Below are 18,352 nucleotides of genomic sequence, written 5' to 3' on the forward strand. Positions count from 1 at the left end.
ACAACATCAGAGTAAACAGCCATTCGCACTCTCATCTATGGACATGTGATTTTTACTGTATCTTTCTTCTCTAACTACTCTGCCTTGAAGTAAACTATTTAAATGGAAACTAATGTAAGTATCTCTCAATTATCAGATACTAAATAGATTCCAATGCTGACTACTTTATTTACTCTTTTTTAAAAAACTCAAGGTCTCATTACAGACATTCTAGACTAGCCAAGAACTCATGCAATCCTTTTGCCTCAGCCTGCCAACTACTGGGATTATAGACGTGTGTCACCATGCCTGGCGTTAGTCACAGAAGTATTAAGTGGTATAACTTGGATTTGAACTCACAGTAGTTTGGCTCTAGACCCTAAGGTCCTTTACCAACTGCACCACAGTGCCTCATGTGGACTGCCTATTCTGTAAGTCTTATAAAAGCCAGAAACAGCACCGGAATATCTTTACTTGAAGTAATATCCTCTATCCATACTAAAGCTTTACCATTTACATAATATATACACATATAAATATTCACACCCATGTACTTTATACCTCAAATCAAATGCCTGAAATCTGAAATTAAAATGTCATTCAGAAATGAAAAGTATTTTTTAAAGTAAGAGAATGAAGAAACTGGCCAGACTGGAGATGTAGCTCAGCGACACAGCACCTGCCTGGTAAGCACAAGGCACTGAGTTCAAGACCCAGCACCCCCGCCCCCCGCAAAAAAGCCTCTTTCAATAACATCAAGGAATCTCAATGCCATAAATTCATGTTTGTACCCGTCTTCACCCAAAAATTAATCTATAGTACCACTTAAAGAGATTTTAAGCAGGCAGGTGTGGTGGCACTTGCCTATAATCCCAGTACTCGGGAGGCTGAGGCAGGAGGACTGCTGAGTTCAAGGCTCACCTGGGCTACAAAGTATGTTCAAAGCCTGGCTGAACTACATAGGAAGATAGGAAGATTCTGACTCAAAAAAAAAAAAAAACTTAAGCGTACCAATCTTTTTTCTTTTTTGTCTTTTTGGGACAGGGTCTTTCTATGCAGTTCAGGCTGGCCTTGACAAGCTCACTTTGTAGCCCAGGCTGCTCTCGAACTCACAACGATCCTCCTGCCTCAGCCTCCCGAGTGCTGACAATACAGGCGTGTGCCACCATGCCTGGCATAAGCATACCAATCTTAATTCAGTGTGTTTATACTACTCTTGTTATTTTATTTGTATCAAATAAATAAAAAATTAGCTTTCTGTTACATGTATTTCTACTTCTAAATTTTAAGAATTTTATTAGGCTACAGGTGGAGCTCAGTGATAGAGCACTTGCTTAGCACTCATAAAACACTGGATGTAATTCCAACACCACACAAAACAATTTATTAGAGTATCACATCAAATTATATTTTTACTGGACAAAGAAAAATTAAGAGGAAAGTTGAGATGGATACAAAATAATGTCAATTCTCAAATAATTATATGATTAAAAAGAAAAAAGTAAGCACAACTTAATACTGTACATTTAATGTGATTAACAAATACTGATTCACTCCACAAAATCTATTTGTCCCAATCAAACAAGCAGACAATTCAGTGAACAAAATCAGCCAAAGGAGTCCGACAACAAAAGGTTAAGAACCAGTCCTTGAGTCGCTGAAATGTCTGGAGCTAACTGTAAAACAAACAACATAAAATTTTAAAGGTATGTTTTTAAACTATAAAACACAAAACTCTCACACACGTTCTTTTTTTAAAAAAGTATATGGTTCCCTCTAAAGTATGAAAGCAAGAGACAAGAAAGTGTGTGCATATATACTTAAAACAATCATGTGAAAAATTTTCAGAACCAATGAAATTAATCATATACATTAAAGTAACTTCAGAGAAGAAAACTGACAGTACTACCTTGCTACAAGATAAACAGTATTCATCTGTCAGCTAATAAATTGTATTTCTCCCACAAAGGACACACATGTTGTGCACTTTTTCCTGACCTCCCAAATATAGAGTAATCCTGTACATTTAGTCTAATACAACAGTGAAACTACCTATTTCAGAAAAACCTGAAAAGTAAACAGCACTGTCAAGTGAGCAGCTTTTAACTAGTTAACAACCTCTGCATTCATTATTCTTCCATTTTGAATAATTTAGAAGACATAAAATGATTTCTTTTTAACTGCCTAGGAATGTAATAGTACATTCCCTATATCCTTCAAAATCCCACAGGGAAAAAAATCATTAGCTACCAGCAGTTTCTAAATTACAGTCACGTCATCTATTCTGGGAAGAGGATTTTCATAAATGGCTTCGGTTTGAGTAAACTCATATTCTTCATTATAATCCCAAGCAGAGGACATAAAATGGCAATAAATATCTTTCGACTACTTTATTAAAAATTTTAGTTAATTTCTGATGTTCTTTCATCTAAGAAGCTAATTTTCATACCAGAGAGTACCTATATTCCATCATCTTCTATACCATTTTAAAAGTTCAAAAGTAATTAAAAGACAACAAAATTACCCCCAAAAATCAAACAACTGAAGCATTCAATTATGCAATTTTTCCATATGCTGGTAAACAAAATACAGACAAAAACATACTTTTCCATGTTCCCTTCATCCTTCCATCCATCTTTTCTACATTTGCTGGAAGACCTATTATGTTCAGGTGCTCTTCTGGACCTTGTTTAGCAATGACAGTTATCCCTGTTTTCTAGAAGTTTACAGTTCAGGAAATTAAGCAAACAAGTGAATATACGTGAATATACAATATTTAATTCAAAGAGGAAAACATTATGTTCTGTCAATATATAAAATAACTTTTAAAAATAGCTAGGTTTTGGGTGCAAAATAATAAACAGCCCTTTTAAATTAAAAGCAAAAAGAAATCAATAGGGGCTGGGGATTTAGCTCAGCGGCACAGCGCCTGCCTAGCAAGTGCAAGGTTGTGAGTTCGGTTCCCAGTACCGAGAAAAAAAAAAAAAAAAAATCAATAAAACAAATTTAATAAGCCAGGTGTGGTGATACATGCCTATAATCCCAGCACTCGGGAGGCTGAGGTGAGGGCTCTTGCAAGTTCTAGCCAGCCTGGGCTACAAAGTGAGCTCAAGGTCAGCCTGAACTGCATAGCAAGACCCTGTCTCACAAAGGAAAGAACATAAAAACAAACAAAAATTTTAACAATAAGAAAACCAGCAAGGTAATAAAACCAAAAAAGATTATGAACAAGCAACTCATAAAAGGGCTACTGACACATAAACTCTATCTCACTTGTAATCAAAGAAACAAATCTAAAAACACAAATATAATGAATAACTACATCTACACTTAATACAAGTGGAAGCATAAATACATTTTATCAGATACATTTTATAGAGTAAGTTAAAATTTTGCAACTGTGCATATACTTTTACCACCTAGCAGTGACACTGATGTAAATTATAAAAAGCAGCAATTATGCACATATTCACTATGACATTCAAAAAGAAGATATGTACAAGAATGTTCTCTGTAAGCAGTGCTGGTAATAGCCAACCAATAAAGACCCACTATCAATAAAAGCAGGCATATAAATTTTAACCTGTTTATACATAAGACAATGCAGGCATTATAAATATACAGATGATATACCTTTAAATTCACTGAATATAAAGATGTCAAGACTCTTCTAAAAGGAAAATACAGCTAGCATATAACATGACTCTACATTACTTTGCATGCTTCTGTAATATTTGAGAACATTTCTAAAGTATAAACACTTATCACTCATAATTTAAAAGCTAATCTATTTTAAATTGGAGAGATATACTAGGAAGGAAACCTTCAAACTGAGAAAGAACAAAATGCTTCTCAGTTTTTAAAAACTGATACATACTCAGAACGTAAAATTACAAAGACAGTGAACATATTTCGACATTAATATACATAAAAAACAATTATAAAATGAAAATTCTTAATGTATCACTGATTAAGACTTAAATTCTGCTTGATTAGGCTAAATGATTCATAAACTATTACTCTAAAAACTGAATTAAAAATATAATTTCAAAATACTTATGGATCAAACATGAAAAACATCTTAAATGTTTATGTATGCTTACGCATTTAGTAACTGTTCAAATCATTTTCTCAAGTAGCTGAATTATCTATTTTATGGATTAAGAAATTACAAATATTCACATTTATCCAATAACCTACATACCTGTACTTAGTCCAAAGTAATTTTTAAGTTTTTAAAAATTCATTATTAGTAACTCATAAACACAATTTGATATTCACAAAGGTACAGTATAATTTATTTCACCATTAACTGTTATTTTTGAATGGTAACTACAGTTCAATTTAAGAAAAGATGAGTCACTATAATGTCGAAATATTGCACGTACTTTTAATATCTACCAAGAGAACTAGTCTCATCTTGAACACATTCACAGTTCAGTTTTTCTTCTGAAACATACTTCTAAGCCGAGCATGGTGGCACACACCTGTAATCCCAGCACTCGGGAGGCTGAGGCAAGAGGACTGTTGCAAGTTCAAGGCCAGCCTGGGCTATAAGTGAGCTCAAAGTCAGCCTGAACTGCATAGCGAGACCCTGTCTCAAAAAGACCAAAAAAAAAAAAAAATTCTAATACATAACGTGGCTTCTTCTGTGTATGTTTTCTTAAAAATGTCTTAACCAAAACTGATAAGGAAATGTATGCATATAATTAAACAATTTGAACAGCAAAATTAAGTCTCCTTCATGTGTTAAAAGTCACAGAGAGAACTATAGTAGATAAACTTCAAAGACAAGGCTACCACCCCTACACACAAAAAACTATTTTTGAAAGGGACACAAAGTCAAAGTGCAAGCATCTGATATTTTTAAGCAAAATTGTTAAATATAAAAATAGAGGAACATTACATTTAACAAAGACTACACTACCGTGCTTCAAATCCAATGATTTAACACCTAAAAAAAAGAATCATTGCTAAAAATATGCACAACTGAAATCCATGCAAATAAAAATCTATCTCCCAATATGAATTTTTGGTTAATATAAATATATCATCATACTTAACACTATCATTCCACCTCCCCAAACTGCTAATGCCCAACAGAGTACTGAACAATTCAACTGCAAGTCTAAACATACGAATTTCTATAAAGAATTTAAAATGTCAAGCAAAGCACGTTCTTTGAACGAACACTTTTATTTTAGTGCAGAAAGTCTTTTTGCTTTTCATGTTTTATAAAGAACTTAATCACTTGTTAGGAAAGAAAAGACTCAACATTTCTAAGAATATTTTCAAAACTAAGAATATTTTTATAAACTATTTTTCATTTTAAAATCTGACTTAAAAGACTATAGCACATATAATGCCAATACCAAATATACAATGATAAAGAACACTGAAGTATTTCCCACAGCTGGGTGTGGTGGCGCATGCCTGTAATCCCAGCACTCGGGAGGCTGAGGCATGAGGACTGTTGCGAGTTCGACACCAGCCTGGGCTACAAAGTGAGCTCAAGGCCAGCCTGAACTGCACAGTGAGACTCTGTCTCAAAACAAAACAAAACAAAACAAAACAAAACAAAACAAAACAAAAACACCAAACAAAATAAAAAAAGGCTGTAAATATCTTGCAATGCTTGTAAATTAATGATCAGGAAATAGTGTTACTAAAGACATAGAACTTACTTTAATAATGAGCAAAAAACCAGGAAAAAAAACCTTTGAAAGTATAAATGCATACCCATTAAATCCAGTGACAATTTTCAGTATTCTTTCCTTCATTTCATCAAAGGGGATATATTCTACATTAGGATTTGGGGGACCTCTTGGTTCCGGAGCTGATGTTCTGAAATCATCCATTACTTTCTCCAGTTTGAATATAAAATAGCCTTTAAATTGGGACCACTGAATCCTGTAAGCAAATAAAAAAAAATACAGATATATTTATAATACCATGTGGCTTTACAATTCTTAAACATGAAGCAGAAATTCAGAACCCACAATGAAGTTATAACAAGGTATAAACAAAAGTGAGAGTGCTTTTCTTCAAAAGTGTGCATCATATATAATCAAAATGTTCACAAGTTCCAATTTAATTCCATATGACTCCAACTACTGTCAGCCACACAAAATGGAAATTTGATTAAAATTTTTAAAATGATGCGTTTCTGTCTGAAAGCCTACAGGGTGCTAGGTCCCTTTCTTAGCATTTTAAAAATATTAAACTTTGACTCTATCTTTTAAAATAAATCTAAATAGGGAGTCATGTGACTGCTCCTTCAACGAGGGTCAGAAAAGAATCCACACCTTGTCTCAATATCCAAGCTACTACAATGCTTACAGGGACTACTAAAACTTCTTGTCTTATAGCTAGCTGTTAAATAATAGCATAAACTTTAGTATCTCCCCTTCCTTTGCAGTAAACATTTTCAGGATCTTTTCTCATTGACAAGATATATACTTAGGTACCTAATTAGTCTGTCTAATGAAAATACCTGACTGCTTTATGTCCTTTTCACATTATCATTCACTGAATTAATATACTACCTTTCTGTACTTTACCCTCACATTTCACTACTAGTGTATGAGGAAATTTTGTGATGACACCTATATGAACAGTGTAAATTCCAGGAGATGGACACGTCAGGACTACGTCAAACATTGCCAAGCAGACAGTACTATCATTAGTGGATGTAGACTGATCTCTTCTACAGCCTGACAACTTAAATATAATTACACAAAATCACTCTTCTGTCCCCTATACCAACTCTATAAACACTAAGACAAGTTACAAATTGTGGTCAAATAAATCAAAGCCACTGTTATGAGAGTTCACATTTTTACTGTGTCATCATCTTCACTGCAATGGTGGATAAAACTGATCGCAATATACTGCAAACCAAAGCAGTAACGCCAAACTCTGCTAAAAGTACTCATTAACTTCTTTACCATCACAACTCTAGTGTTTTTTTAAAACGTCTATTTAACTCAAAGCGTACCAAATAACTACTAAGTTCACTGAATATACATTTTAGCACTCTACATAACAAAACAGAAATATACACAAAAGACTTCTGTTCAATGTTGCTCTCAAAGAACAACCCTTCACTATGTTGAAGAAAACTCAGAAAATCACAGAACACAAACAATTCCACTTCTGAGATCTGAGGAAATAAAGTAAGGACTCAGACTCACACCAGTATTACAGAAGCAATATCCACAATAGTCAAAAGGTAAAAACAACCCGAAGTCCAACAACAGATGAATAAATAAACTAAATATAATACGTAACAATAGAATACTATTCAACTTTCATGTATTCACTTATTGTTATTGTGGTGGTAGGAATCACTCTCAGGGCCTTGTGCATGCTAGGCAAGTACTCTACCAGAGTTACATCTCCACCCCTAATTAGCCTTTAAAGAAATGCTGACGGGGCTGGGGATTTAGCTCAGCGGCAAAAGCACCACCTGCCTGGAAAGCGCAAGGTCGTGAGTTCGGTTCCCAGTACCGGAGAAAAAAAAAAAACCAAAAATAATTAAATAAATAAATGCTGACATTCTGCAACGTGAATTAACTTTGAAGGTACTATGTGAAGGTGAAATTAGCCAAACGTACAAAAACAATTACTGTATGACTCCATTTATGTAAGATACAATTAGTCAGCTGGGCGTGGTGGTGCGTGCCTGTAATCCCAGCAATCGGGAGGCTGAGGCAGGAGGATCGTTGCGAGTTCCAGACCAGCCTGGGCTATAAAGTGAGCTCAAGGCCAGCCTGAACTGCAAAGCAAGACCCTGTCTTAAAAAGACCAAAAAAAAAAGATATAATTAGTCAAAGCCTGAGAGAAAACAACAGCAACTATCAGTCTAAGGGGAACAGTATGAGGAATTACTGTTTAATGTGAATAGTTTTACTTTGGGTAGATTAAAACATGGAAGTGATAGTGATAATGGTAGTACAACACTATGAACGTACTTAATGTCAATGACTTCTACACTTAAAATTACTTCCACACTTACAACACAATGAATGTTTTGAAAAATAGGTAAAAGATTTGAATAGGTATTTCTTCAAAGAAGATAGACAAATGACCAATAAACACATGAAAAAATGCTCTCTACAATTATCCATTGTGATAAAATGCAAATCAACACCACAATGGTATACCAATTTCAACTCCACTAGAATGGCTATAACAACGAACACTTGCCAGAAGTTGTGCCATGCCCCAGTAATCCCAGCACTGTGGGAGGCTAAGGCAGGAGGATCCCAAATTCAAACCCAACTTCTAAATCCTGGGTTCAATCCCTACTCTCCACCCCCAACCTCTGCAGCAAAAAAACATAAAACGCTAATCCTTAGAATATGAAGGAATTCCAGAATATGCGGTTACCGGAGGTTTTCCTCTTCTCTGAAACATAAAATGCAAGTAGTATAAAAAAAAAAAAAAAAAAAAGAATATGGACGAATTATAAAAATCTCATCTACTGCTAGTGGAAAACGGGCTGCTCTGGAAATAGTTGGACAGTTCTTCAAAAAGATAAAAACTGAGTCAACCTATGACTCAATAGTTTCATTCTATGGACAGTAATCACACTATCATGAAAAAAATTGCTAAAAATAATCAATAAAAGCCATCTGCAGGGCTGTGAATGTATCTCAATGGTAGAGCCTTGCCTTGTGTGAGCAAAGCCCTGGGTTTAATCCCCAGGACCACAAATAAAAAAATATCTCCGTGATTATAGTTTTTTTTTCTTTCCTTTCCCTAGTTTTTGGGGGAAAGAGAGTTTGAGGTTTAAGAAGCAAAATCAGTACATTATAATCTTAAAATACCTAGTATCAGTATTTAATTAACAGCAGTGTACGTGCACCCATGTTTATAGCAGTGCAATTTGTAATAGCTAAATTGTAGCAGCAACCCAAATGCCCATCAATTGAGGAATGTATAAAAAAGATGTGGTATTTTTATGTAAAGGAGTATTACTGAGCTATAAAGAAAGATAAACTTGAGGCTTTTATAGCTAAATGGATGCAACTAGAGCCCATACTCGTAAGTGAAATAAATCAGGCCCGTATATGTAAACACTGTATTGTCTCACTAGTGTAAGAACCTGAAAGAGTAAATAAAATCTAAAAGGTACAGTAGATATTGTGAAAGGGAAAGAAACTGGGATAAGGGAAAAGGGGAAAAAATATGTATATATGTATACACAAGACAGCTAAGATAATTGTACTACCAGCTTTACAGTTAATGTTTGTTTGACCAATCTTACATGCCTGTATTTGTTTACCTGAGTAACCAATCTGAAGATAATATGTAACACAACAACCATTGTTAATTTCCTATCACTTTGTCTGAAATTCTGTATTATTTTTATTGTTTTTGTGTTGTTTTATGTCTGTATGTACTTGAATGTATTCATTCTTTTATCTTTAAAATTAAAAAATGGTAAATGGTTCTTAAAATTCATCTTTAAGTTTCACAAGACTCCCCACATGCATGTAACTAATACTTAAACACAACAGAGAATGGTTAACTACAAAAGTCTTACATTTTTTCATTTCTTAAATTAAGAATTTTAGTAAAACTCCACTAATTCCTAATGTTTTATGAATCCAGATTTCCAAACAGAAAAAGAATTTTTTAAGCCCCATCTTTTTCCATTAATCATTTGGCATGACAACCCAAGAAAAAGCACAATAATTGGAACAGCCAGACAAGGAGGAAAATTATGAGAAGCTTAGAAGACACAACACTAATTCATGAGGCAGGAATTAAGTCTCAGGAAACTGACATTTTAACTTTTTTTGTGTGTGTATGTCTTTTTGAGACAGGGTCTCAATATGCAGTTCAGGCTGGACTTGAGCTAACTTTATAGCCCATGCTGCTCTCAAACTCCCAAGGATCCTCTTGCCTCAGCCTCCTGAGTGCTGGGATTACAGGGGTGGGCCACCATGCCCAGCTTAACTTTCAAACGTATCAGCAGTTTCACTAAATTAGATCCAACTGATAGAACTCATGTGATACTAAGCCCACATATATATTTAATAGGGCCTCTATGTGAAGAACACAGCTCTTTACTGGATACTGATGAAAGCAAACACTGAAGATACTTGCTTCCAAATTATGTAACAGGTCATGCCAAATCAACTAAAAATATGGCAACAAAAGTAATTTTTTAGGAATGTTGGAGGCAAAAGACAACAAAAACCTTAGTTTTCAAAATAATGACATTATTCTACACAGATGTTCATGAAACAAACTTTTCCAACTTCAGAATCAATTTCTCCACAAAAAATATTGTCCCCAAAATAGAACACATACTCAGAACTTAAACGTACTTTGCTAAAATTGCCTGAAGAATTTACTGAACTTCATTACACATTAATTTTTCAAGTCATCTCCCTTGGCTTCTTTTTCATCTCTTTTCTCTTCTCTTTTCATAGTTTCTCTTCTAGGGAAGTTAGACTCCTGTTAAGCTCCACCATGACTTCTTTTATTCTCCACTGGAACTTACAAGTTCATACTGAAACATGCTTCCCTCATCACTCTACAAGTTAAAGGTATTTTTCAGAAGCCCAAAGACAAAGAAGCCTCTTTTTCCAGTTAGTTCCAGAAGAATGTAGTGGCTAAGTGTTGGACACCTGAATTGCTGCCTTCTACAGTTCAAATTCTAAGATTCTTCTCAGGACTGGGTGTTCAGCTCAATTGTAGGAGAGCTTGCCCAGCATGCTTGAGGCTAAAAGTTAAATCTTCAAAACCACAAGCATAAAATAAAACAGAAAACCTTGTAGTCAGCCCAATTACATTCTACATGAACCTGTGGAGAGGCTAACAACACAAGACAGCAGCACAGCGAAGTCCTACTACCAGTAGCTACTCTAAGAGACAGTAAATACGCCACAATCTGTAAATATCACGGGGGAATATTTAAAGAATGAATGAATATATCTAATCTAGTAAGGATGACCACCCATGAAAGTGAACACTTATAAAATGCTTACTCTTCAAAAGGCAGGTATTTTAATCAGGAAACAAGATTAGAAAAATTACTCAAGTATATGACTGAGACCCACACATATGTAGTTTGAATACTGAAATGAATGAAACATCAGCAAAAATAAGCACACTGAGAAAGGCTCAAACAAAATCTAGACAATATTTTAAAGAACTAATTTTAAAATATGCATTAAAGGATCCATTTATGTTATGCTATATATCATATTATACCTTACTGAACATAAAAACAATGAGAAAACAGCCTAGAGCAGAACCACATGTATACTCATTCACAAGTCACTTCAACCTTCAGATATTAAAACCCTCCAATGCTCAAGTCCCTTACAGAAAACAACAGAATATTTGCAGATAACATATAAACATCTTCCTATACACTACATTCCTACAATACGAATGCCATGTAAACTGTTGCTAGACACAATTTTCCACCAGATATTATCCATCCACAACTGGATAAATGTGCTGTTGTGGAACTCATAATAGATGCTGAGGGCTCACTATATATGGAAAATTGGTATATGGTGAAGAATCGACTAGTTTGGAAAATAACGGTACTACTCTAATATTTGAAAATAAAAGAGAAGTGCCCTTTTTGTCTCCTCTTATTGTATCAACACTGTAGGCACTGCAAAAAATTAGAAAATACAGAATAGAAAAATAAAAATTATCCATGATCTGTCCACTCAGGTATCACTGCGTATTTTTCACAGATTTGATTACACTAATTTATTTAAATTTGACATCATAATTTATTATCCCCTTGTCCACTACTCACTATGGGTATCTTCACAGGACAAATAGTTCTTGAAACAAGATCTTCAATTGCTTTACACTTGATGGTACTATAATTTATTCAATAATCAATGTTTCTGAAAAGCTGGGCATGGTGGCACACATCTGTAATTTAGCACTGGAAGGCAGAAGTATGAGGCACTACACAGTGAGTTCAAAGCCATCCTGAAAGTAAGCCCACACAGTGAACAACTTAATGAACTATATATATATATATATACACATCTACTGTCTTGGGACAGATTTCTGTAAGTTGAATTACTTAGCCAAAAGAATAATGTGTGTGTATGTGTACATGAAAGTTTTCATTTAAACCTTCCAAACTCCTCAGAGGCACTATACCACTTATGTTATGATGTCAACAATAACATACACGGCTCGCTTCCTGCCTCGTAGGCGCCCAGAAGGAGGGCCCCCGGCGCAGCGGCGAGTGCTATTGTGCGCCGGCCCTTAGGCCGGCCGCCGCCACTTAATTGAGAACTACCACGACACAGAGAAACAATGACACAATTGGCCCACCATGCACCGGCTGCAGATGCCCACCCACAGACGTGTGTGAATCATTCAAACATGGAGAAACCCCTGGAAATACGTGCCATACAACGGGCTACTCTTGCTCCTGCCATTGAGAACCAGAAAGGTCCAGAGTCAGCAGAGGAGCAGCTGCTGAACAAGGACTCGGAGAACATGAGAATGCAGACTAAGCCCAAGGAGTCAGAGGTCCTGTGGACTGGGGTCATGAGAGCCGCTTGGAAGCTGTGAAACAGGAGGACCTTGCACAATACCTGCAGAGACTCCCTGGAAGCCACTCTTCCCCTGACAGTACAGGCTGTGGTGGAGCTCCGGAGAAGTCTGCAGCAGGATGCCTGCTGCCTGTGCTGACAGCTGGGGAGAGGACACTAATTGGTTGTGGGGTCCCAATGCGATGGGAGGCTGGAGAGAAAACGCTACAAAAATGGCTTTTGCCCCAAACGGCTCACTTGATTTTTGACAACCCTTAGGCTGTAACTACTTGTTAGATCCTTCTTGCATATCTCTGTCTTCCTGAGAAACCACTTTGAAGATACCACCATGTATTACAGCAGCCATTGATAGTTTCCTACTAATCTATCCATAACTCTGCAATATTTGTATTGTTCCTATTTCATAAATGGATGCATGTCTATCCTTATGTGTTCCCTGTAACAACCACTGAGAAAAGTTAATGATTATTCAATAGGTCACTCATGTATAGCTCTATTTATTTTCTTTAGAAGCCACTCTGAAGATACCAAAGTACAGTACAACAACTATTGATAGTCTCCTACACCTCTTCTGTCTGTAACTCACTATTATTTGTCTATTTGTTTTCCTGAGAAACTATCTTGTAGATAACAATACGTGAAACAATAACCATTGATAATTTCCTACCACTTTGTCTGTAATTTGGTAAGCCCCCCCTATTATTATGTTATCCTTCTTTTAGTCTTTAAGATAAAATAAAATAAAAATGTACAAATGTACAGACTGCAATGGCGCATGCCCTGTAATCCCAGCAGTCGAGAGGCTGAGACAAGATCACCGTGAGTTCAAGGCCAGCCTAGACTATACAGTGAGACCCTGTCTCCAAAAAAAAGTACAGGAACACTGTTTTATCTTTCCAAAATTAATTTTAACTTGCATTTCTTTATTGCAGGTGAAACTGAGTACTTCTGGCTCTGTTAGCCACCCCAGGACCTTGTGCACATTAAGCACTACTGAGCTATATATCCCCAGCCCACTAGACTCTGTGTGTGTGTGTGTGTGTGCGCGCGCGTGCGTGCACGCAAAGATCCTCTGCAATTACCCATCCTAGCGTTTCTCAACTTTGGTGATTCAATATTGACACTTTTAGCTAGGTAATTCTGTCACAGGGGGCCGTCCTGTGTTATAAAATGTTGAACAGCATCCTTTGGACTCTGTTCACTAGAGGCTAGTAGTGCACATACCCACTCCTAGTTGTAGGAAGCATAAATATCTCTAAACCCTATCAAATGTACTTCAGGAGGCAACAACTACCTCTAAGGAACACACTCTATCATCACCTCTTCAAAGTTACTTGTTCTGTATTTCCTATATTTTAAAATTATCTTTGAAATGTTATATATCCTTACTTAGAAATTTTTATCTGATGTTGGCAAAGTACCTGCTTCAACAACAAAATCCTGATACAAATTCTGGAAGGTTTTGCCACTAAAGTGAATTTTTCTAATTACAGTACTAAATATGTAATGATGGCTGTATACAAAAGGAGCCAATCAGATGGAAAAGAAGCTTCAGAAGGTAACACAAACTTTTATTTAATACCTCAGAGTAAACTTGGGTTTCTTTCTTGGCAAGCTGCACACCCATGATAAGGACTGTAACACGTCTGAAGATTCAAATTACTATCCATCTACTCACCCACCAGTCCCTACCAATTAAAACAAGAACTCTAAGAAATAGTGTGTTCCAGTTAACCTGATGTGTTTATCTCTTAATTAGCCTTTCAGTCATTACTGAAATGCTCTAAAAACTGTTAATATATTAACACAGACCCTTCCCTTCCAGATAAGCAGCAGAACCAAACATTCATGTCCTTTAACAGCATGTTCAGGCTGAAGACAGACAATTCAGAGGTATTTCTGTTCTTTAGCTGAGGTAGAGCTACTTTCTTTCCTACTACTAGGGAGTTTCATTTCTCAACACTTCTACCATTGCTGCTCCCATTTCCTTCACATTCCAGATGATGATAAGTCCAACTTCCCATTAACAAGAATTGGTTCATTTCTTTACTCCAGAATTTTCCAGTGTAAGTAAAGTCCTTTTTCCATATTACCCTCTCAATTCATAGAACAACATCAAGATCATCAGCAATTAAAATGTCCTAGTTAGGAGTGTTGGCACATGCCTTAAGCCCCAGCTACTTAGTAGGATCACCTGAACCCAAAAGGTGATGATCAGCCTAAGCAACACAGCAAGACAACGTCTCAAAAAAAAAAAAAAAAGAATGAATAAATACATGTGCCCTGAAGAAATGTAACACATGTAGATCCTTGATTAACAAAGTTAATTTAAAAACAAAATAAGACATCATGAACTGCTCATTGCAGAGATTTCAGTGATGGTACAACAGAACATAAAGAAAAATCAGTGAAGGTTTGGGGCCATCAGCAAAGGCTTCAGAAAAGTTGAGACCTTTAACCTGGTCTTACAAAAGATGATTACAGAAAAAGCACAAAGGTAATAGGATGTAAGTAAAACTAGGAGGAGTTTAATATAAACAGTAAAATGTCTTTCTCATCACTTCTCAGCCTTCTGGCTAAGATCAAGTGTAAAGTGCCTTGCTCTAACTCAGCAATACTAACACTTTGAACCACAGAGTTCTGTGATGTGAACTATCCTAGGAAATTCAAGATACTTTGACCACTACCATTTTACACCAGCAGCATTCCCTATTTCTAAGTGGTAACAATCAAAACCATCTCTAGGCATTGCCAAATAAATAATGGGAGAAAACTGCTACCATTTGGGAGTCACTGGAATACACAATCCCTTTTGCTAAGAATTACACTAATACTTAAAAAATATTATGAAAATAAGAAGGGGCTGGGGATTTAGCTCAGCGGCAAAAGCGCCTGCTTGGCAAGCGCAAGGTCGTGAGTTCGGTTCCCGGTACCGGAGAAAAACCAAAACAAACAAAAAAAAAAAAGTAAGAAATGCAAAGTCAAACCCTCACAAAATTCAAGAAACAAGATACATGCATATGTACATGTATCTTAAGAAATACTAAAAATGTAATGATTCATTTAAAAATACTAACATTAAAATCTACCTCAGGAATCACCTTTAGCTGTACAGAATAATATATGTAGAAACCTGAGCTAGAATTCTTTTCTTGGGTAAAGTCTTCTGTGTATTAATAATAAGGGAGTCAAATTCTTGTTCTGTATCAACAGAGAACCCAACTAATACAGCAACGGAGATATAGTTATACAGTTTTAATTTAAAGAGACTGAAACTAAAAACTGTGAAAGACTAAGGTTTTAAAGTTTGTTACTGAAATACAAAAATGAGCTGACCATAGCTAGGGGTGGTGAAGAATTACTGTTATACTTCAGTAAACAGATCTTATCCTGGAGAACCTTCAGTCTGAAACAGAGACCACAAGTATCTTTAAGACTGTTTTTAAGATTGAACATTCTGGTATAAGCCAGGCACAGTGGCACATCCCTATAATCCCCGCACTCAGGAGGCTGAGGCAGGAGAATGGCTGCAAGTTCGAGGCCCACCTGGACTACATAGTGAGACTCAGTCTCAAACACACACACACACACACACACACACACACACACACAAATCTGAGACTGTGTACTTTGTGTTATACACAGATTGTTTTCACTGGTACTCTACACTGATCAGTGTGATGCAGTACTTTAAAATTATCAATCAAGTAAGTATATATTTAAAAAACACTGTTCTCTATCAGATATTCTCAAAACAAGAAAAAAAATCATCAAAAGTAAAACATCTACTTTAAGAAGAATTTGTGTTTTGGTCCACGTCTGTCCAAACACATGGAAAAAGACCAAGTTAACACTATTAAACGGATAAACCTTCCTGGAAATTTCCCTCTCCACATGACAAGCTGTCCTTGGAGTCCCACCATTTCTGCAAAAAGAACTATTCCCTTACTGTGGACTGGGGTCATGGGAGCCGCTCGGAAGCTGTGAAACAGGAGGACCTTGCACAATACCTTCGGAGACTCCCTGGAAGCCACTCTTCCCCTGACAGTACAGGCTATGGTGCAGCTCCGGAGAACTCTGCAGCAGGATTCCTGCTGCCTGTGCTGACAGCTGGGGAGAGGACACTAATTGGTTGTGGGGTCCCTTACTAAACAGGTAACATTTTTGAAGATGAATAAATTGGAGGAAAACAGGACTAGGACTGTATCAGCGGTAAAACGTTTGCCTGGTACGTTTTACCTTGGTCAGATCTCGAACACTGAAAGGTGAGGGGGAATCAAACAAAATGAAAACAAATGTATATGTCCAGTAACTTTAAAGAAATAGCCTTGTCCTAAGTAATTATAGTTGGTTAAGTTTTCTCAGTTATTGCCAGGTGTGGTGGTGCACATCTGTAATCCCAGAACTTGGGAGGCTGAGGCAGGAGGATGGTTGTGAGTTCGAAGCCAGCATGGGCTACATAAGTGAGTTCAAGGCCAGCCTGAACTGCACAGTAAGACCCTGTCTCCAAAAAAAATAGAGGAAAAAAAGTTTTCTCAGTTATTTAGAAAATTCTGCACCACCCCTCAATCTGATTTCATGATGGCACAATTTAACACTTAAGATAACTCAGAAAAGAGTAATTAAACATGTAAGATTTTTTTAAAAGCATGAAATTGACAGGTGACCTAATGTAATTCAATATGAAATGATATATAAACAAATAAAAGGCCTATCATAAAATAGGCAAAAATATAACTTGAAAAAACAGTACTCACAGAGATAATGTACAAACTGAATGCTGATCTGACCAAACTTTCAATACGATTATATTGAAGTTGGGCGATGAAAATATGTATGAATGTATCAAACGATGAAAGCAAGCAAAAGAAACTAAATACTCACATTCATTAGTAAGAAACCAAAAAACAAACAAACAAATCATTAGTAAGAAATCAGTAATAATCAAGCCAGGAGTGGTGGCATATTCTTATAATCCCAGCACTGGGAAGGCTGTGGTAAGAGCATCACCTTGAGTTCAAGGCCATCCTGAACTGCATAGTGAGAGCCTGTCTAAAAAAAAAATTAAGAAAAAGGCTAACATTATAAATCTGTACCTTAGAACTAGGAAAATGAACTCCAAACTAAATTAAAGTGGTTGTCTTTAGTGAATAGCAAATAAAGAAAAACACAGCAAGAGTTTTTTTAGGACCTCTGTTGTATTAATGAACTTATTAAACTTCTGTACATGTAATTTTTACAAAACTAAAAACTAAATGTTAACACATGGATTTAGAGTCAGGTGGTGCTCTAAATTACGGGAAGAATGGTTGAGTTCAAGTCTCGGTTCAACCATCTCTTTATCTGTATGGCCTTAAGACCAGTAACTCCTGTCTTTGTTTCTCTACCTGTAAAATGAGTATAGCAGTATTGTGGAACATGCACTTCAGCCAGCAATGGGCCAAACATACAAAGGTGATGTCAGAAGATTACAGCAGAGCTCAAAATTCCTCTTGTCTAGTGACACAGTTGTCCTAGTGTCCATGTACAACGCATGACTCACCTGTTTGTGGTGATGTGGGTATAAACAAACCTACTGTGCTCCCATTTGCATAGAAGTATGACACACAGAATATGCAAATATAATTTAGTAGTGATAATAACTACGTTATGGGGGTATGTATTTACCACACTATTTATTATTGTAATTTTTTTTTTTTTTTAAGCAGAGTCTTACTACATAGTCCAACTGGCCTAAAACTCAATGTTACATAGCTCAAGCTAGCCTACGACTCACAATCCTCCATCTCAGTCTCCCAACTATAGTACATTTTTTACCA

At 36.1% G+C, this 18,352-nt stretch overlaps 1 protein-coding gene across 2 annotated transcripts in view; it reads right to left on the reverse strand.

The window, feature by feature from the left end:
• Positions 1-18,352, reverse strand: part of Ppp4r2 (protein phosphatase 4, regulatory subunit 2) — a 54,674-nt gene that overhangs the window by 13,759 nt on the left and 22,563 nt on the right. For both annotated transcript variants that reach the window (XM_005383766.2, XM_013513753.1), the window contains exon 3: positions 5,719-5,889. In XM_005383766.2, the coding sequence (XP_005383823.1) occupies positions 5,719-5,889 (171 nt within the window). The remainder of the gene's footprint in view (positions 1-5,718; positions 5,890-18,352) is intronic.

This window comes from Chinchilla lanigera, unplaced genomic scaffold (assembly GCF_000276665.1).
Source record: "Chinchilla lanigera isolate Chin_1 unplaced genomic scaffold, ChiLan1.0 scaffold00020, whole genome shotgun sequence".
NCBI classification, from domain to species: domain Eukaryota; kingdom Metazoa; phylum Chordata; class Mammalia; order Rodentia; family Chinchillidae; genus Chinchilla; species Chinchilla lanigera.